This window comes from Crinia signifera, chromosome 2 (assembly GCF_055691185.1).
Source record: "Crinia signifera chromosome 2, ASM5569118v1, whole genome shotgun sequence".
Classification (NCBI taxonomy): Eukaryota; Metazoa; Chordata; class Amphibia; order Anura; family Myobatrachidae; genus Crinia; species Crinia signifera.
The window spans coordinates 283,506,026-283,528,288 of record NC_139218.1 but is presented as its reverse complement, the minus strand read 5'-3'; the positions used below and the strand labels follow the sequence as shown (position 1 = coordinate 283,528,288).

At 42.9% G+C, this 22,263-nt stretch overlaps 1 protein-coding gene across 4 annotated transcripts; it reads left to right on the top strand.

Annotated features, from left to right (window-relative positions):
* Positions 1-5,928: 5,928 nt before the first annotated feature.
* On the top strand, positions 5,929-21,626 carry RGN (regucalcin). Of its 4 annotated transcripts, none has more exons than XM_083168752.1 (7): positions 5,929-6,026; positions 13,115-13,281; positions 15,158-15,340; positions 15,918-16,133; positions 17,703-17,834; positions 18,617-18,771; positions 21,340-21,626. In XM_083168752.1, exons 2-7 carry the CDS (start codon positions 13,119-13,121, stop codon positions 21,388-21,390), a joined length of 900 nt encoding a protein of 299 aa, XP_083024878.1. In that variant the 5' UTR covers positions 5,929-6,026; positions 13,115-13,118; the 3' UTR covers positions 21,391-21,626. The 4 variants fall into 4 exon arrangements, with proteins under 4 accessions (XP_083024878.1, XP_083024880.1, XP_083024879.1 ...); XM_083168754.1 differs by having other exon boundaries at positions 5,968-6,030; XM_083168753.1 differs by lacking the exon at positions 5,929-6,026 and adding an exon at positions 11,681-12,051.
* Positions 21,627-22,263: the final 637 nt, after the last annotated feature.

Sequence of the window (22,263 nt, the reverse complement as noted above, 5' to 3'; positions counted from 1 at the left end):
AACTCATCTGTACTTCCAATTTAGGGTCAAGTCTAAGTGAGAAAAATGACAAGGTGGTTGTACTCATTCAAACCCTTTGGGGCCATTGTTCCCAATTTGTGTATCCACATAACTTCCTTTTTAAGAAGCATAAGACCACGATCCCCACCTCGCTTTGGTAGGGGGACCCAGTCAATCATCGACCAGCGTCGCCTGTGCTTAGGGGTGTAACCCAGAAGCACTGTAGAGGCGCAGGATGTTTGTTCCAAAGGGATGGAGCGCACGCCAAAGAATATGCATTACTACTGTATGTTCTGGTGCGTTTTTCTAAGTGATTTTGTGTATATTTACTGTGCGGCCCCTGGGTGACAGCTGGGCAATAGTTACAGAAGTACTATAAAGATGCAAAATGCTTTTTAGTATCACTTCCCAGTTTTGATTCCAACAATCCAATTAGCTGGGTTCTTTGGTATTTAAGGGCTTGATGCCATGGTGCATTAGATCTGCTGTACCTTGTGCCATTCCTACTTGGTCTTGAAAAAGGGAACACCGATGCCCTAAACGTCGACATAATGCCTGTCATCTTGTATGTGTGTATATATATGTGTGTGTATATGTATATATATATATATATATATATATATATATATATATGGTACTTATGTAGTATCTGGGCTGCCGATTTCTAAATCGGGTCGGATCGGGAGATCGCATCGCATCGCATGCGACCATGCGATTCGATGCGATGCGATGCGATGACCCGATTTTTCCATAGGAATCAATGTTAAAATGGACTGAGTCCATTTTAACATGGAATTCAATGGGAAAAATGGGTCCTTTTCATACCCCTACTATCCAAGTGGGCATGGAGTTGGATATAAACCTGTGGCGAGCGTAGCGAGCCACCGAGCCCGAAGCGTGGCGAGCGAAGCGAGCCCCGCGAGGGGACGAATACCGTCCCCTCGCGGGGCTCGCTTCGCTCGCCACGCTTCGGGCTCGGTGGCTCGCTACGCTCGCCACAGGTTTATATCCAACTCCATGCCCACTTGGGTAGTAGGGGTATGAAAAGGACCCATTTTTCCATAGGAATCATTTTAACATTGATTCCTATGGAAAAATCGGGTCATCGCATCCGATATCGGATGCGATATCGGATGCGATGCGATGCGATGCGATATCGCATCGCATCGCATCTGATTGTATGCCTTAACTTAAGGCATACAATCAAAAAATCGGCAGCCCAGATACTACATAAGTACCATATATATATATATATATATATATATATATATATATATATATATATATATATATATATATCGGTACTTATGTAATATCTGGGCTCCCGTTTTTCTTATGAGACCGCGTCCCCTCGCGGGGCGCGGTGGCTCGCTGCGCTCGCCACACTATATAAAATCAACTCCATGCGTAGTTGGATAGTAGGGATATGAAAAAAATGGGGTGCATTTAACATGGGAGCCCAGATAATACATAAGTACCCATATCTCTATCTGTGTATATGTATGTCTGTATATCTTGGATATATGTACCCCCTTGGGTGGTTGAATGCACTCGGCATTTGGCTTATTTGTGCTTTACTATGCACACAAAGGTTTGCATACAGTATATCAGAGCACACTAATACCCCTTTTCCACTTACAAATTGTACCCAGCTCCAACCCGGGTGCGACCTAGCTTGTGAACCCTTTTCCATCTGCGTCCCCAATCGTATAATGCCAGACAGGTGTCGTCACTAGAGGCGGGTCCTGAGCCAGCGCTTGGAGATAAGAGCATCTCACAGCACCGGCTATTTCTTTGCAGTAAACAGGACCCAGGTCGCACTTACACTGCACATTGACTCGGGTCATTTCAATCAGGTGCGTTTCAACCTGCCTTCTATCCCAGGTTTTGCTCGCTTCTGTGCTAAAACCCAGGATATTTTGGCTAGTGGAAAAGGGGTTTAAGAGTGGTAATTCCGAAAAGGTCAGCTGGCGAAATGCATTGGAGGATTTCCGCTTATACATTGGTCCAGTCTGGAGCTCTGTATGCACCTTAAATCTAATTACTACGCTGTGAGCACCTTTTCGTATTTTTTTTTTTTATATGCTGTGTGTGTGTGTGTGTATATGTATGGATATTTATATTGTATTGTGTGTGCATATATAACATACATGTGCGCATACACATTGTCTAAACCAGTGGTTCTCACGTTTTCCAGGTCTCCATACAGAATCACAAGGTAAGTAATTAGCTCCACCTGTGGATCTTTAAAGATGTGTCAGTGAATGAGTGCACCTGTAGGGTGACCTGGAAAACTTGCATGTTGTGGGGGGGTCCTGAGGATCGAGTCTAGACAAAAGTGGGAATGAGTCTTTGCAATTCATGTAAATCTTTTTTTCAAACATTAATCCCAGTGTTAGCCATGCTTGTGTATTTCCCTGTATTCCATACAACTTTTATAAATGGTATTAACAAGATAAAAATGACTTCAACAACTGCTTGCCAACCCTGGTAATACATTATAATCTAAATGTCCACAGCATGACCACCCTTTTATAATACACCATAAGGAGACTTGCGGACCTGTGCATTTTGCCATCCACCCAAGTTAGATATTCGTGTTTAGTACATTTCTATGTCCGACCTTTGATCACTAGCAGTCTACCTCTGGAAATGCCAATAAGCTGTGTCTGTGTTTTCTCTCTAATACATAAACTACAATTGCTTACTTGACTATAGGACCATTTCACGGTAACGGAATCCACTTTTTGCAGTGAACTCTATTCATCCTATCACTGCCTCTACTAATGTGAACAAAATGCTCATACCCCAACAATCCACAGTTTTATTTATTTACTACCTGTTATTTATATAGTGTAAAAAAGAAAATAAAAATCTGCGCTGCCACTCGGATGCTGCTGGATACCTAGTAGTACCACCTACTACAAGATATTCTTCTTAACATGTTATTTATTATAAATAACATGTTATGTTATTTATATAGTGCACACATATTCTACAGTGCTTTACAGAAAATATTTGCACAATCGCATCAGTTCCTGGCCATGCACATACAGACATTCTAGGGTTAATTTGTTTGGGAGTCAATTAACCTACCAATATATTTTGGGATTGTGAGAGGAAACCGGAGTACCTGGAGGAAACCTAGGCGAGCACCGTGAGAATATACAAACTGCACAGTTAGGGCCGCAAACCCATGTTATCTTGTGTAAATTATCCATGATAAATCGACCTAATTTCAAAGTTCGTAATGGGATCGCCAGTCATGTTACTATGCAAGTGCACATAAAATTGGTAACTTCAGCTTCCAGAATTAACTCCAGATTTTCACAATTTTATTGCAAGATGAGGACATCCTGGGGATACATCTACATATATTTAGTAAGAGTGGCAATTTATGTAACCTGGGCACATTTTATAAAGTAACAGAACCACCAAGTGGTTTATGAGCATGGTGAAGTGCACTGATACATTGTTTGCTACCTACTAATGTAACTATTACTTATATTTCCTACAAAATTTCACAATTTGGAATGTATCAATGTGGCTCAATACTGAATACTTGTGAATACCAGTTGACTAAGGGGGGGTATTCAATCTGGGGTTATGGCTGTCGAGCTGGCCCGACAGCCGTGACCCTGTCCAGTTCTCGGTCTGCTCAACCGAGAAATTGCAGGTGGGATTCAATGTCCTGCCTGCAGGGGAACGCGAAGGGGGTGTGGCCGCGAGCTGCGACCGGGAACAGGTGAGCTTTAGCCGGGAGTATTGAATAGGGCCCGCAGCCATCTCCCACCATCGGGAGATGGCTGCGGGTGATAGAATACCCCCCTAAACATTCAAACAGGATACATAGAAATGTAAATCTAAAAAATCAACTACAAATAGGTGCATTAAAAAAAAATCAAGGCTAATAAAATAGTACAGTATATTCATGAAATATAGCATTTACTGAGACTTTGACCATTATATACTACATTTTTGTTCAGATTTATTTCAACACTTGACTGCTGTGTAAATGGTGGCACGTCCTCTAGATCTACTTCCTGATCAAATGAGCAACATCTAAATCTGTCCTCATACATTATGGATGCAGTTGTGTCAAGCTGCCCCTATTGGTGTACTAGCTCCCATGTGACCCTTCTAGTTCCAGGCAAGTTTTTACACATAAATTATTTTAGTCGCAGTGCAATGCCACTACTAGGACATACCATGAGACTGATCTTACACAACCAGATCTATCTGATTTTTTTGGAAGCTTGCAAGGAGGTGAGAATTTGTTATAAATATGGGTCTGGCTACACATGTGTTCTTACATAAAGTTGCCACAATACAGGCAAACCCCTTGTGGCAGTGCTATGCCATGCCGGTCTGTGTACTACCACACCAGCGGTTTTACCAGGCGATGCATATGTATTGCGAATGCTTTGCATGCATGCACCTGATTTCCTGCATCTCGCATGCCGTGATGCATAAGGGTACATCTGTATCTAGTAGATATTGTTATACGAGAACTGAATACTTTCTGGATGACAGGTGAGCAGGTAAAGTGGCATCTGCATAATTAGTGCCCATATTTTATATTGTTTTATGGTACTTGTTTCCTAGCACGGCGCCCACTAAGCTATGGGCCATTTTAGGGCCATGCGATGTGCGATGTGATTTTCCTATGTAATTTATTCACTGCTCTCTCAGCCCCGGCCCATCGCATCTGGCGCAAAATAGCATGCGATCGCATGTGATTTTATAGGGTATGTGATGCCATGACATTAGGTATACAATGTATCCACATCAGCGTGGAGTTGATTTTATATAGTGTGGCGAGCGCAGGCGGAATACATGTAAAGTGGATAGTGGGAGGGTGCGTTAAATCTATGTTTGGGACATACAATCATATTTTTGTATACCTTATGTCATGGCATCGCACACTCTATAAAATCTAATGCGATGCAATAGAGTGGTGTACAATGACTAAAAAAAAAAATTACATGAAAAAAAATCGCATCGCATGCCGCTATAATGGCCCATGCGATGCGATTTTCCTACGGTGCCGTACGTAGAAAATCTGGGCGCCGTGCTAGGAAACAAGTACCTGTTTTATTACAAAGCCCTATAACCTTCACCAGGGGTAACTTCGTTGCTGTTCTCAACAGTGGGGTAACTAGAAGCTTGAAAGGCCCTGGTAAGGCTCAAGGTGGGCATTCTGTTTGATTTCTGGTTTTATCATATCCAAATTCTTTCTTTATCATGCATATTAGAAATATGTGAGGTGGTGCAGCAATTTTGTGTCAAAGCTTCTGGGCTGCAGAGCAGACCACAGACCGCAATCACACATTACAGAGTTATGCTATATTTGCATGTCTGGCCACCGTGTAGTTACTTCCTAGCACTTGACATAACTCCTCCTCTCTAATCTCTATTATGCTACTGTGCAAGGTTTCCCTTTATATGTACTTTTATTTGATTATACTATTTCGAGCCGGGCACTCTCCTCCTCCTTACCCTCAAGCAGCCCCAAACTTTCCAGAGTGGCTGCTCGGGACCACTGCTGCTTCTGCCTGGGCTGCAGCACTACCTGTAAAAGGTAGTGGCTGCAGCTTGAGTGGTGGGTTTTCCTGGGGCAGGACACACCTGGGAAAACCCACCACTCAAGAGGTTAAAACATTCTTATGTGTTCTAGGGTTAAAGACTATATTTGTATCAAATAATCCAAACCCCTGAACCTGTTATTACATCATTTGTTGCAGTAATCAGGGTAATATTAAGGATCTGGTTATAGATTTGTGCTAGTCTAGTAAAAACCAGTTGCTACACATTGCCTTATTACATGTCCCACTATTATGGGAAAGTGCTGAAGTAAGGTTTCTGCATGATTAGCCAGAAATAATTTGTTAATCATACTAGTCTGACATGTCTCAAAGGTACATTTACCACTGAAGTTAAATATTAATAGATGTTATCAATATAAGCCATACATGACTATGTGATGTTGCAGAAAAGCTAAAAGAAAGAAGCCGGACCAGATATCAGTAGGTAACATCTACTTGTCTCATTTATTGTACATTTTATATGATGTAATTCTGTTGTGTACAGTGAAGAACCCATGTCTGCTAGGTACAATCTAGAAACTGTTCACTGTGCTCTGCAGTTGCGTAAGTTTGTTCCAGTTGCCCGGAGGCAAGATATATATTGGTGCCCCACACACACACACACACACACACACACACACATACAACCCTATATAACATTATATAAAATATATAATTCTGTAACATTTAAAGGTATTGAGATAGGTAATGAAGAGGTCAGGGTCTCTGCTTTTGCAGATGACTTGATGCTATCCATTGACAAACCCAGCGAATCCCTGCAGAATATTTTAAAATTGCTAAAAGACTTCGGGATTGTATCAGGTTTTGATATAAATTTGACAAAATCAATAGGTATGTACTTAACCCCTGGAATATCACACCCTAGATGGAGCACTCACCTACCCCTAAAATGGGCAACCTCGTATATAGTGTATCTTGGGGTAAAACTCCCTGAAAATCCAGCCGATCTATATAGAATAAATGTCACAGAGGCCATTAAAGTCATTGCCGCAGAACTAGACAAATGGAAGACACTGTCTCTGTCATACTTAGGCAGAGCCAACTTAATTCAAATGACAACGTTCCCACGACTTTTGTATATATTACAATCTCTCCCTATCCTGTTAAATAATTCAGATATCAAACAAAATAAACAGTTTGTTCAGGAATTTTATATGGAGGGGGAAAAATCCCCGAATAGCACTAATAAAATTACAGCAACCGAAGATTAATGGGGGCATAAATTTCCCTAATGTTCAGTCATATAATTACGCGACCTTGTTGCGCTTTTTGCGCGACTGGTTGCATAATGGGGAAACCTACGCTAACACGATTATTGAAAAGCAATTTCTACCAGATGGTAATTTAGTAAGCTTTCTTCACAAATTCGAAGCTGAGATCCCACAATCTGTCAAAGACAATCCATTATTATGGACTACCTATAAATTATGGCATAAGCTGAGACATGCAAAATATTTGAATTCACACCACTCGCTGTTCCTAACATACGTGGGCAATGGAGATTTCCAGCATGGGGAGGCTGCATTCCCCTTTACCTTGTTTGACAGAGAGGGAATCTCTAGTTTGAAAGACATCTGTGACCCCTCCCTAAACAAAGTGTTAACCTTTCAGCAGGCTTGCCAGAAATTCCCAATATTGAATAACTTCCCCCTCGCTTACTTCCAAATGAGCCACTATGCTAAAATAACAATCAAACACCTTTCTGACAAAGATTGGTACAATAACTTGGATGGGGTACTGAGAGCTAATCCTGTAATCGAAAAAGCCATATCTTTGCACTACAACTACCTTACACCACTTATAGTACACGAGGACACAAGGTCAGGTATGAAGCTATGGCTGAGGGATTTCCCCGATCTATCATGTGAAATATTGCTAAAAACCTTGGTAAGCTCCTGCCGTATGTTACCTGCTGCCCAATACCAGGAGCAATTTCTAAACCTTTTTCATAGAGCTTATTTTTCACCTCACAGACAGCTCCTGGCAGGGATGCCATCAAATGGATCCTGCCCTCGTGGAGAGGCAGAGGCGGGCTTACTACACTGTCTTTGGACAGGCCCAATTATAAGAGGTTTCTGGCTACAAGTGAGGAAATTCACGTTAGATAATTTAATAAACATAAACTACATACCCTTCAATGCAGAGTGGGCCATATTTGGAATCATTCCTTCAGAACAGAGGGTGGCTAAGGGATGTAGAAAACTTGTACTGGCCGTACAGGCAGCTGCTTGTAAAACAATTTTGCACGGTTGGATATCCACGCAGTCTCCTTCGATGGCCCTCTTCAAAACTAAGCTCCATCACGTCTTTCGGATGGATTGGTTGGAGACAACCTTAGATAAGGAAAAACGAATCCCAAAGTTTTTTGAAACCTGGGAAAGTTACATTGTGACTCTACCAGCAGACTTTCAAAAGCGAATCCAAAACACCTTACAATACACAGAGTGGTATGAGACGAGGAGACTGCTGGGAGATCCCCCAATAGTGGTGGTATAGGCGAGTGGGAATCTTTGAATAAACCTTGAGCTAAGGGAAAGGGGTCATCATACAGTATTACTTTCAGTTGAGGGGCGCAGGGGGATGAGGCCTTCAAGCATACAAAGAAATAATAAATAACTCAAAGGAGACTTATTGGGTACTTCTATACTGCCTTTTAATGGAGAAGTGTGCAGAGGACATTTTGAATATTGTTAAGCATCAAAATAATGAAAATGTTTGCAGTTCATTTGAAGAATTGTGTATGATCACTTTGTAAGTGTTGCAATGTCTTTGAGTTGTTTATTTTGCAATGCAATGGGGGGGGGGGGGGCATGATTAGGCACTTGATGTGCCAAGGTTTGCATATGATAAATTGCATGGATTTATCATATGCAGTCCCCGGGTAGCTGCAGGAGGGGGATGCAGTTAAAATCCCGGCGGTCGGGATCCCGGCGTTCAGAATCCCGACCGCCGAAATCCCGACACATTCTTCCTCCGTGGGTGTCCACGACACCCCTGGAGGGAGAATAAATTAGTGTGCCGAGCGTAGCGAGGCACCGGGCCCGCTGCGTGGCGAGCGCAGCGAGCCCACAAGGGGGGGCGATCCACGTCCCCCCCCCTTGTCGGCATTTCGGCTGTCGGGATTCTGAACGCCGGGATCCCGACCGCCGGGATTCAGTACTGAATCCGCAGGAGGAGGGAGCCTTGAGACTGGCTGGGCGGGGGGGAGCTGTTATGGAGAGCCGGGCAGGGGACGGCAGCGGGCATGGGATGCCGGCTAATAGAGATCCAGACAGAGGGAGCAGGGGGAGGCTGCATAGGTAACTGGGCAGGAGGAAGCTGTTGAGGTGACCGCGGGAGCAGGGCGCCGGGAAGGGAGAAGACGCTGGCTGCTGGGCAGCGTCGGGAGCTGGGAGAAGCAGAGCACTCGAAAAAAAGAACACCCATACACATGACTAGGAAGCCATTGATTGGCTGAGACCGCTTTTTTTTTTTTTTTCAAGTTATCTGCTCCTCCCGGCTTCCGCCGCTGTCTGGCAGCCAGTGTCTTCTCCCTGCATGGCACCCTGCCCCTGCTGTCACCACAATATAAACAGGTTAAGCTTTTTGGAGTTTGGTCCCTTTAGTTTGTACCATCTTCAGAAGGCTTACAGAGCTACAGGCCTAAGTAAGCTTATTCGTAGGAGAAAGATCTACCGATCAGTCTCCTGCAGCAACTGTTCGAGGTTAGGAAACTGACTAAGGGGTTTATTCTAATTCATTCTTTCTGACAAAATCCTTCTTAGATGGACAAAACCATGGGCACTGCAGGGGGCAGATGTAACATGTGCAGAGATAATTTTGTTTCTGTGCAGGGAAAATACTGACTGCATGATTTTACACTTCAATATAGATCTCACTTTGAAGAAAAACCTCACCCAAATCTAATTCTCTCTGCACAAGTTACATCTGCCCCACCTGCAGTGCACATGGTTTTGTCCATCTAAGAAGGATTTTGTCAGAAAGAATGGACTAGAATAAACCCCTAAGTGTGAAGATGCCGTTATAGTCCACCAGAGAAGTCTTTCACAAATGTGAAAAAAAATGACATGAAAGTAACTCACAGGGACACCAGTTATCTATACTACTGTCCCTGCAGGTTATGTTCAGTACATAATGGGACCCCTTGTTCAAAGGCCCTTATTCAGATCTGATCGCAGTACAAATTTGTTCTCAAAATGGACAAAACCATGTGCACTGCAGGTGGAGCAGATGTAACATGTATCGAGAGTTAGATTTGTGTGATTTATTTTGTTTCTGTGCAGTGTAAATACTGGCTGCATTATTTTTACACTGCAATTTAGATTTCAATTTCAAAACACCTAACCCAAATCTAACTCTCTCTGCACGGTACATATGCCCCACCTGCAGTGCACATGGTTTTGCCCATTTTGAGAACAAATTTGTACTGCGATCAGGGCCAAAGTATAAAGGCCCACCAAACGCTGGTCGAATTTGTCTGAGGCACAAGTCTGACCTGATTTCCCTTGAACTTTCCCAGAACCTCTGGGAGTGCTTACATCCCATTTGGCACTTGATGTGCCATTTTTTACATTTATCGCATGTAAAAGGACTGCCAGGGGAGTTCAAGGGAAATCAGAATGGGATACATCACAGGTGCTAAAAAGTACCTGCAATGTGCACCTGGCTGCTGCATATCCGATTTATCTTATGTGCAGCACGTCCGATCTCTGACCCAATCCGATCATATGTCAAACACCTGCGACTTGTCCAATTTTCATCCGATTTCTAGGCCCGATGCGTCTGAATCAGATGAAAAAGGGTCAAATGTATGGGCCCCTTAAGTCACTGCCTTGTACCATTTACTCTGCACTACATTACAACATTATTTTGTGTTCTAGGGTTGAAGGCTAGATTAGTATCAAATATTCCAATCCCTAAACCTGTTATTACATAACTTGTTGCAGTGATCAGGATAATATTAAGGATTTGGATAAAGATTTGGGATAGTCGAGCCAAAACCAGTTGCTACGCATTGCCTTATTACATGGCCCACTGATATGAGACAGTGCTGCAAGACCAACCAGCCCCTAGACTCAAGCACTACAAGAAGACTGAATGCTCATTAACCATTTATGGACTGCCATCAAGATCTGGTATTGGCATTGCTGCATTTATTCTCATATCAATTGGGGGATTCCCTAGTCCTAAGGGAATCAGAATTACTGAAAGCAATATATTGGGTATTGTTCAGTGCCCATCTATTAGTCTCTATTTGATATGGATCTGAGGATATTGGCTGTTTTTTAGCTAATATGTATTTTATATATTCAATTGTTTTGAGAAAGAAACTAATTTTGGGCACATGCCTTTGGTGCTGGCATTTGTCCCGGACTCTGCTGCACACATGTTGGGAGGTATATCATTGACCAAAATGTGTCCTTTATACACTCTGTGAAAAACGCTGCAGGATTCCGACAGTCATTACTCCGACGTCAGAATCCTGACTGCTCCCTCGTGGGGGTCCACGACCCCCATAGAGGGAGAATAAAATACCGTGCCCGCAAGGGGCTTCATTGCACTCCCCCGCTGTGCAGTCGGGATTCCGACGTCTGAGTAATGACTGTCGGAATCCCGACTGTCGGTGAAATATACCACACCCAGAAATACAGTGTGTTCCTGCCATTATGTCTTTTGTTACCCAGTTTGTTTATCTCTTTACTATTGTATAGCGCAAGGAATCTGCTGTGCTATATAAGGAACTGTAAATAAATTATGTATGGCATTGAAGTGTTTGCATCAGCTGGAATGTAAGTGCTGATTCTCACAACAAATCCAGAGTGCCACCTATTGTTCTTTGGGGGACATTGAAATTCTATGAGTATATGAGGAAGGCACCTTGGTATGTTGTAGACTGCTGGTTTACTGATGGACCTATATCTCGTCTGTGTGGTGCCATGAGCAGTTTGACTTTGATATCTATTATTGTATTAAGAATGAATTAGTGGACTGCTCGATCACTCCAACAGGTGGAGTACTTGTGTAACTACTCAAGCTAGATTTTTGCAGTGCAATGAAATCCTTTGGCCTCTCTTTTGCACAAAGTGTGTCAGGAAATGTGCTGAACTGGGAAGGGGGAAGTTCTTAGCTGAACGGAGAAACAAACAAACAGGATTTATATCTGGTTTGTAGCAAAGGTTCATGTATCACAACTGGTTGTGATCTAAAAGATGTAGCTGCATAACCGTAGCAGTTTCAGGACTTTTATTTTGTAAGAGGGTGTTACATTCCAAAAGGAAAAGCTTGTTACTAGAAGTTGCTGACCACCAGAATGTGCTGCATTGGAGATTCCTGAATCACGTTGGTAAAAAGACAAATTCAAACCGCACCAAGGGATTTTTGTACGTCTTCTGTCATCGGTTCCCATTAGCTCTATATCAGCAGTTGTTGTGCATGTTGCGTGCCTGTGAGTCATTTACATTTTGTTATTGTGGCATAAATTATTTTGCATGTACTCATTTCTTTTTAGAGGGGATGTGTTTATGTTGTCAAACGTACATAATCATGTTTAAAATAGGTCTAAAACTCTGTCTTACTGGGTTGATCATTTAAAACGGCTTAATATAGAGGGCGGTGTGTTGGTGTGACATGGAACTGGGACTATGTAAAAACCGGACCGGACTACACTCCGGACCGGACTACACTCCGGACCGCCGGACAGGACAGCAAAATCTGCAGTCCGGAGTTTATAGGGTCCGGTCCGGGGGGTGTCTTGTCCGAGGGGGTCCCTGTGATAGCTATCACCAGGGACATGGGGAAGGGGTGATTACAGCCTCCCCGTGTGGTCCGGACCGTCCGGTTTTTGCTACATGCCCGGACTATTCAGGGAGACTTTATTCTAGCCCTCCTCCTCTCCCTGGTGACAGGTGTGACAGGCAGCCCCCCCGGACAGGACACCCCCCGGACCGGACTCTACAAGCTCCAAAATGCAGAGTTTGATGTCTGGTCCAGGGGTTTTGTCCTGGTCCGGTTTTCACCCATACCCCATGGAACTTGATGTGACCATAGAGGCTGTGCCAGGGGCATGGGTACACGATTGCATCATTGTGGCCACAGCCCCCACTATACAATACCAAGATTACCGGCGTGGCTATGATGATGCATTGCAAATTGCGTAATCGGGATCCTATGCTGACCGCTACATTGGCAGTAGGGATGCCTCCAAGAGACTTGCCCACTCTTCCGGGAATCTCCACACTCACCATCCAATTGTTGAAAGCCTCCTGAACATCCTGGGAAAGTAGGCAAGAATATTTTACCAACACTTTTATAATTATAATACCAATGTTGTTAAAAAAAAAAAAGCCTTAAATAACAATAATACCCTGTGGCATTCTGCGGGTGACATTATTTTGTGAACATTTTGTCAGCATAACTGTAAAACATTGAACTACATAACCTCATACATAGTAAAACTTACTATTTGTGTTACTTTTATGCTCAATGTTTTAATATTCCCATTATCATAGAGCAATGTCTTCCATCAAGATTGAATGTGTTGTCACTGAGCGGTACAGGATTGGAGAGTCTCCAGTGTGGGAGGAAAAAGCAGGAGTGTTAGTGTATGTGGATATTACAGGACAGAAGGTCTGCCAGTGGGATCCCAGTACTAAGAAAGTAAAGAGTGTACCTTTAGGTAAGTTGCAAACAAGCTAAATGGATTAGGATGTATTCCTAAAGCGGTTTCATTCCAGTTACATCAAATTAATGTAATAATGGTAAATAAAAGTATGAATTGCTACTATAAACCCCCCCCCCCCCAAAAAATAATAATAAAAAACCAACAAAAAAGAATGACTAATCAGATTGATTTAAAGTAGTTGTCTCGTAAAAAAAGTTGATTTATGTGCATACATTATATATGAAGAAATAGAATGAAAGTTGACAGAAAATTGGTGTGCCAGATCTGCGGTGGGGGTGTTGCAGTGTCTCTGAGAATAGGATGAGACTTTGCACCAGTTCCAGAGGATTTCTTTTATTTCTTCTTTATGTTAGTAGCTATCTCCTTGTACTCTGGATCATACAGATATGCATACAGATGTGTGACCAGCTGGGCCACTACCACTGGTGCTGTTTGAATAAACTCATCCACCCACTACATGCTTTAGGTCGACATGGTCAAAAGATCTACATGAGTTTTTCATGGTTTTGTCTATGTCGCCATAGGTCGATGTATCAGTGTAATGTTTACCCTCGCTGCCCTCGACCACCCTATTATAATGTAACTCTCTGCCCACTTGCGTGATGACGTATGAACAAGTCGGGTACAAAATCATGGAAACTTGATGTTGACCTTTTTGCATGTTGATATTTTGATTGTGTTGACCTTATACATGTCGACATTTTCTTGTGTCGATTTTCTGCCTGACGACCAATAATATTCAACCTTTGACCGTGTCTTACAAGCCACTTTCTATGGGAGACAGGAGACGGTACAGTGCAAGGCTGATACATTTTTAGAAAACAATTGTAAAATGAAAAGAAAACGTTACTGGCCCACGGAGCGACTAGCCACGACAAATCTAAGCTATCTGCATCCCCGTTATTGCAGAAGCCAAACCGGGATATGGTCCAGTAGTGTAAATACGCCCCTGCCTGGGAATGGCTTGTTACTATTTCTCCTTACTGCCTGCCCTGGCTGGACTCTCCCCACTTAGGGGTAGCAACCAATCAGATTCTGTCTATCATTTTCTAGGATGCTATAGAGAAATGATAGACAGAATCTGATTGGTTGCTATGGGCAACATCACCTCTTTTCATTTGTAGAAGCTTTAATAAATCTATCCCTTAATTTGTTGATTACAACTGGACACAACACAGTTCTATCTAGGTAAGTACAGTATAAGCTCATACAATATGTAGGCCTCAGGAACAGAGCCATATCTACAAAGTGATGTTTATTTTCCCAGAAATAGTTTTTCAAGAAACTCCCGAGGCCCCCATCCATTACAGAGAGGTATTGCATGCGGTACCTGCCAACTCACCTGGCAGCTGCTATTTAGCACCTGAGATGTATCACATCTGATTTCCCGTGAACTCCCCTGGAAGCTACTCGGGAGTCCCTTTACATGCGATGTATCTCATGCGATTTATCGCATGTAAAAAATGGCACATCAAGTGTCACATCGGATGTGAGGACTCCTGGGGAGCTGCCGGGGAGGTTCAGAAGAAATAGGGTCCAACTTGTGGCTCAGACAATTCGGACAATTGTATGGGGCCTTTACATTCCTATACACATAAATCACTTTTCCTGCATATGTCAAGCTGAAGTAGATGTTGCTTAGCCCTGCCCTGCTTGTAGGTCTGAATCGGGCACTATGTGTTAATGCATAAGAAATGACAGAAAGTGATGATCATACACATTTCATGTATTTTATTCACTTGTAACTACTAAAAAAAACAGATAGTTGTAACCTAGCGCTGAGGACTTAACCGTAACTGCTTTATTCTGGTGATAACAATTCAGAAAGGACTGTGAGGCGAGGGTAACCTGTTTTGTCTTTTGTCTGCAGAAAAACCTGTCGGCTCTGTTGGACTTCGGAAGTCAGGTGGCTATGTTGTTGCCACGGGCACCACATTTGCAGCTCTGAATTGGGAAGACCAGTCTGTAACCCCCCTCGCTCAAGTTGACGAAGACAAACCTAACAATCGTTTTAATGATGGCAAAGTTGACCCAGCGGGAAGATTCTTGGCAGGTGAAGCATGCCTTCTTATTCCATAGAACAGTGATGGCCTATAGTCACTGATAATTAAGCATTTTGTGATCTAGTGTAGCACATAATATTTGGGTACTTGTTTCCTAGCACAGCGCCCCCGATTTCCATCGCAGTGCATCGCATGCAATATAGCGGCATGTGATGCGATTTTTAATTGTACAATTAAAGTCAGGTTGGACCCTGAAAAACAAAACTTCGGCTGAGAGCATTCATTTGTTATCCCAGGTGCATTATGTTTGGTGGACTACACTTGTACATCATTATAATCAGTGTTCTGCTTTGTACACACGAGGCGACGGCATCAGTGTGCTGAGCAATCTAGTTATGTGCAGATTGCTCAGCACACAGCGCTAGTCAGGCAATAGAGATGTGCGGGACTGTAATCACCCCATGCCCCATGAGATGGTCCATGAGGTATGGCCCATGAGATAATCTGTATATACTGCCCCCCACTACCACCCCCCACACACACGTGTATATTTATTACTGATATAGATATATCATTTAAAGTACAGTAATTGCTTTAATGGGGTTAATTTGTGTTGATTACTCATAGGTACAATGTCTCAGGAAATCCGCCCTGCAGTAGTGGAGAGGAATCAGGGATCACTATTCACCTTGTATCCGGATCATTCTGTGGTGAAACACTTCGACATGGTTGATATCTCTAATGGTTTGGATTGGTCTTTGGATCACAAAACCCTCTTCTACATAGACAGCCTCTCTTACACAGTTGATGCACTAGATTATGATGTGAAAACAGGAAAATCTTGTAAGTCCATTTTTTTGTTATCTTTCACTTTAGTGTGTTTTTGCTAAATAGTTTTTGTGAAATTGCATTCTGTATTTAGCAGTTAATGTTGGAAAATGTGCTTTATTTTGTAGAATACAACAAAAAAAAAACATAGAAACACAGGGAAAAGAGAATGTAAGTTCCTAACCAGCAATTTAATAGAGGTCAGCTGTCCTCTGAGCCATGTGCCTTCCTGTCCACTAGTGGGGTGAGGCTCCAGCAATTTTGTTGTAGGGGGTGGTAAATTTCACTAGCCAGGGGAAAAATGTACACTGTGAAAAGATGCGCATGCAAACAGCAACTTGCATTTACTGTATGGCCCTTATTCTGGTTCACTCGCAAAGGCAAATTCCTTCTCAAATGGACATCTGCCCCAATCTGCGGGTGGGGCAGATGTAACTTGTGCAGAGAGAATTAGATTTGATGGGGTTTTACTTCAAAGTGAAATCTATATTGCAGTGTAATAATAAAGCAGTTTCCCTGCACAAAAACAAAATGACCCACCCAAATCAAAATCTCTCTGCACATGTTACATCTGTGTCCCCCCCCCCTCCCCTCTGCAGTGTACATGGTTTTGTCCATTAGAGAAGGAATTTGCCTTTGCAGGTGAACCAGAATAAGGGTCAATGTCCAAATCAAAATGAGGTCCTATTGTACTTTTTACAAGCAATTCTGAAAGGTGTGTTACTGATGAGTGTACTATGCATGTCATTTGGATGTGAAGTGTATCACCAATAATAACGTACTTAACAGTGTGAATAACACCGGCATGTCCCTAATTGCAAATAAAATCACAAAGAATAGCTGTTTCCTTTGCAATGATTGGACTTCCAGGTTTATGACCTGGGAGTCCTCTGGTGCATATGCTGGATGATGCGCACACTGCAGGGTCCGTGCCCCGTCTGTGCCGGTCTACCACTCCTGTGCAATGATTACCACACCACCATAGCTACTTTCCAGCAACTAGAGGTGCTTCAGAAGTGTGGCTGCTGTATAGTCCAAAATTCAATTAGGGAACCACACCAACTTTGCCAAACATCTTCATCCAGGACTAGTGTCCGTGAGTCTCAGAAACAATGCCATCTGCTGGCAGAGAGTGAAACTACATCCCTTTCTCACACATGCACAAACACAGATAGTAGCTGACTAGCTTTCTAAGCTTTTGCTTCGAGCGGGCTTACCAGTGAATTAATATGATGTGTGTTGTGTACTACTGAAAAAGATAGAAGCATTCAGGGTACTTGTGTAGTTTCATGGCGCCATGCTACTTCCGGGTTCTACGCTCGCCACAAACTATGTTAAAAAAGTAACTTAACTCCATGCCAACATGGATAGTTCATACCTCCACTATCCATGTTGGCATGGAGTTGATTTTAAATAGCGTGGCGAGCCAGCGAGCCCGCAGCGTGGCCGAGCGAAGCGAGCCCCGCAAGGGGACTCAGACGCACGGCGCCATACTGGCGCCGTGAAACTACTCAAGTACCGCATTCAATACACTGCACATTTGTGAATTTACACATGAACTATAATTACTGTTTATCTCCACAGCGAACCGCCGCCACGTCTATCAGTTGCAGCCAGATGAAGCAATCCCTGATGGCATGTGCATAGATGCAGAGGGGAAACTTTGGGTCGCTTGTTATAATGGTGGAAGGGTGATTCGTATAGACCCTGAGGCTGGTATGATAGATATATAATATATATAATGTGAATTTTTATTTAAAATATAGTTTCATTTTTTTATTGCATGTTAGAAGTTTGTAGTGTCTAACTAATGTTGGCGTTTATTTCAATGAGAGGCTTCAACTCCCACTGTGCGGGTCCATTTATGGAGTTCTTCACAAAAACTGCATCTGTATACCGTACATCATATCAGTGGCACTGAAAGGGGAAGGTGGGTACTCTGGTCTGTCGGTGACACCCCCTTCCTCGTTGCAGACTGCAGCACTTGTGACAAGGAGAGAGAGATCTGACTGCTGCTGCGCTGGGTAGAGAGGCAGCTACAGAAGCAATATCCTCTCCCTCCCTGTGTGATGTACAGGAACAATCACACCATATCCCCCTTCCCTCTGCTCCCCATTGCTTCTCACTCTGGGCTCCTCTGTGCTTCATGCTCGCCCTCTTGTGGCCACACAGGTCATTTGTTTTTAGATTTCCTATGGAGGAGGCTGGCCACCCCTGGATTGGCCATGACCCCTTTGAGTACCTGGGCCCAGGATATCTGTCGGCACCCCTGCTTTATTTCATATGAAACTACACTTTAGTCCTTAATCCCACATATGACTAGAAAAAAATAAATAAAGCTATCTTTATTATTATTATTATTATTATTATAAATGAATATGGCTTAATCATTTTGAGCACTACTGTATATATTCTAGTCCTAGTTATGATTTATGAATGAATCTTTGAGTACATACACTGCCAGGTGCTACTAAATTGGCTATGAATGTATGCTGCAGGGAAGGTGATTCAGACTGTAAAGCTACCGGTGGATAAGACGACGTCTTGCTGCTTTGGAGGAAAGAATTATACGGATATGTATGTAACATCAGCATGTGACGGGATGGATAAGGAGTTGGAAGCCCGCCAGCCCCAGTCTGGAGGAATATACAAGGTCATTCTTCTTACTGGCTTCTGTTTTATTCAGTCCATGGACACTGTGCATTTGCTTTTACAAAACCAGATTTATAGAAAAAATATGTTTATGTTGATATGTAGGGTGTGCTGTTAACCACTGTGTGATAAGATTAGAAGCTGTCTAGTACATTTTTATGGTCTAACAGGTCTACAAGGTTCTATTAAAAAAATAGTAATAATAATTACATATAAATCAGGGGGCAGTAGGGTCAGACCACATATCAGGCATTAAGAAATAATTGCTGTCACCTTTGAAAAATTGTTAAAGAACAAATGGACATTTTAGATGCTATACAGATACAGTAAAATGGACTATGTATTAAAACAGAGTAGGTTGGTATATTGGTGTAAACTTCCATCTATACATGTTCAGATGAAACACCTGCTCATTGTAAAGTCTTTTCCATACTGCCAGTCTGAAAATTAAACTAAACATAAATGCAATAAGATTACTATACAATTATTGTCAGTAAGGGTAAAAAAAATCATAGCAATGATTCTGCAGAAACTCTAATTGGAACTTAGTGTACGTCCAGCAGATTAGGACACTAGTTCACCAGTTTAATTGATATTGTGATCTATGATGTAATGAGCTGTCAGGAACAAATCCTGCCTGAGCTTTCAACTCTGGTGTTGCTGGCCTGTTGCCTTGCTGTTGCTGAGGCAGTCTGTTCTGTAAACTGCAGTTCTCAAGAGATTTATTCATTGAGATTTCCAATTAGGAACAATGAAAGCTCTGAGTTATCCTTGCTCTTTCAGATGGAGCAATGGGCTTCCTCTGAAAATTCCACATACAAACTCCAAAATGCAGTGCGAAGGCATAAGGGGCTGAGGAAGTACACGTATTGGCCTTGCTCAAGCACACATACAGCTGACTCCTGTGTAGGAGCGTAACAAAAACTTTGTGGGCTCCATAGCTAAATCTTGAACCCCCATCTCTTGGAACCGAGTAGCCACACACACACACACACACAGGCCACCATATCAGGACCAGGACAGAAAAGAGGGGGCAGGAGATGGGTGTTAGGGGCAGGACAGGGATAGGATAGACAGGGGACAGAAGACATGACAGAGGGGACAAGTTAGAGGTGACCAGTACATGACGAAGTGGTCAGAACAGATGTAACAGGGTGACAGGACTAGGTCAGATGGAACAGGTATCAGACAGAACAGAGGGGGCAGGAGAAAGGGGTTGAGGGCCATGACAGTGGAAACAAGGACAGAATAGTGTTGAAGGGATACAAGTGACAGGACCAGGACAGTGATGGCAGAACAGAGGTCACAAGGACAGTACAGAAGTGACAGGCCAGGACAAAGGTGACATGGACAGGGATAGAACAGAGGGTACAACGTACAGGAGACATGAGTAACATGAACAGCACAGAGGTGACAGGGCAGGAAATAGGTTACAGGGACAGGGCCAAGTGGACAAGACTGGCATTACAAGGTCTGGATAGAGGTGATAAGGAGAGGGTTAAGACAAAAGTGACAGGGCAAGGACAGAGAAGATAGGTACATTTCATAGAGCAGTGTCCTCAAAGGCCCCCAACAGTGCACGTTTTCCAGGTCACCTCACAGATACACAGGTGCACTCATTACTCACTGACACATTTTAAAAGATCACAGGTGGAGCTAATTATGTCACTTGTGATTCTGTGTGGAGACCTGGAAAACGTGCACTGTTGGGGGTCCTTGAGGACTGAGGTTGGGAACCACTGACATAGAGGACAGGAGACAGGAGTGATAGCTCCAGGATAGAGGGAACAAGACAGTGAGGAAAAGACAGAGGGCCAGATGTACTAAGCTTGAAAGGTGATAAAATGGGGAATCCGGACTTTGGGTCGACAGCAAGTAGGTTGACACCATTAGGTCCACATGCAGGAAGGTCCACATGGGTTAGGTTGACAGGGTCATTAGGTCGACATGGAGTTTTTTCCTCTTTTGGAGCCGGCATGTGCGTGTGGGAGAATAAAATAGTGTAGCGAGGCAACGCGGCCGAAGCATGGCGAGCCATGCGACGGGACGCGGTGCTCCATCTTAGTGTCCATGTCGATTTGTATCAACAAAAAAAACACCATGTCAACCTTTTTGAAAATTATATACAATAAGGTGCTTGGACCCTAGTTCAATGCACGATTGCTAAGAAGGAGTGAGTGGCATGGCCTGTATCAGCTGCAAAGAGAGACAGGCCTCCATGATTTGCAAATGCCCTCTCAGTACTAGGGCCTGTGGCTGCTCTTGGCAGCATGGTCCAATGCGCCTCTGAATGATAAAAGTAAGCCATATACACAAAAGGTTCAGAAGCCATCCTCAGGTTAGGGGTGTTTTTATTTGTGACACACAGAACACATTATATGTAGTTTTGTATTGACATTCCATAAATAACAATGCAGATGATCACACCAGTAAATATTGAAACTGCTGTGTTATGTTACTAAACCTCACCCGCTCATTCTACGAGCATGTAACAGTTAACATTGTATATTTTGAGTTAGAACATAAAAACTTTAGCCTGATTACATATTTTTTTTTTTCCCTTTGGCAGATTACTGGACTTGGTGTAAAAGGAATACCACCAAATGAATTTGCTGGTTGAATAAGAATCTTCATTTTGTCGATGATTTAAAGAACAACCTAGTGTGTAAACAGTGAAGAAAAGCTATGGAAATTGTGTTATATTACTAATATATTGCTGGATCAAAAGTGTACAAACTTTTTTTTAAGTACCTTATTAATAATTTAATTAGTAATGTTTGCTTGCAAAAGTAACCTGTTCATTCCTTTTTATTTTCTTTTTTTTTGAAAATCTTTTTATTAAAGTTTTTCAAATAAGTTCAGAAACATCCATCATATACAGTAGAAAGAACAATGTGGTGAGGTAACATGCAAAGTGTCCATAATATTGTTGGTAATTAACCAGACAAGTAGAATATAGTCAAAGAGAGAGTTTTAGGATAGACACACATCCAACATCAATTCTCAAATAACAGTGTCCAACATGTAATCCTCACTAGTCTACAATGTTTGTATGTGTGTGTGTGTGTGTGTGTGTGTGTGTGTGTTCCATGATAACTCTCGAACGCTTTACATAATAGTCTTCAAACTTTGCGCCCTACCTTATCTTAAGGGACAATCTAAGTTCGAAGACGGGTTTAATCGTAAGACATCTTATGGGTGCTGTCGTAAGTGTCCATGCTATTTTGTGTTGTTTTCATGCATCGTGATTTGTCGTTGGAAAGCTTATGACTTTCTGAATTCAACCATGGCCACTGAAAGTGCCACCGGGACCCGGTAAAAAGGGGCATAGTTAATGGGAGGGGTGTGGCCAATGGCAGGGGCTGCAGCTGCCTATCTCCCCTGCTCAGCACACGGCACTGAGTAGCATGTGCTGAGTGGGGGAGAGAGGCTGTGCTGCTGCGGCAGCCTCCGCTCTCTACTCCCACTGCCCGATCTCTGCAGCAGGGAAGGG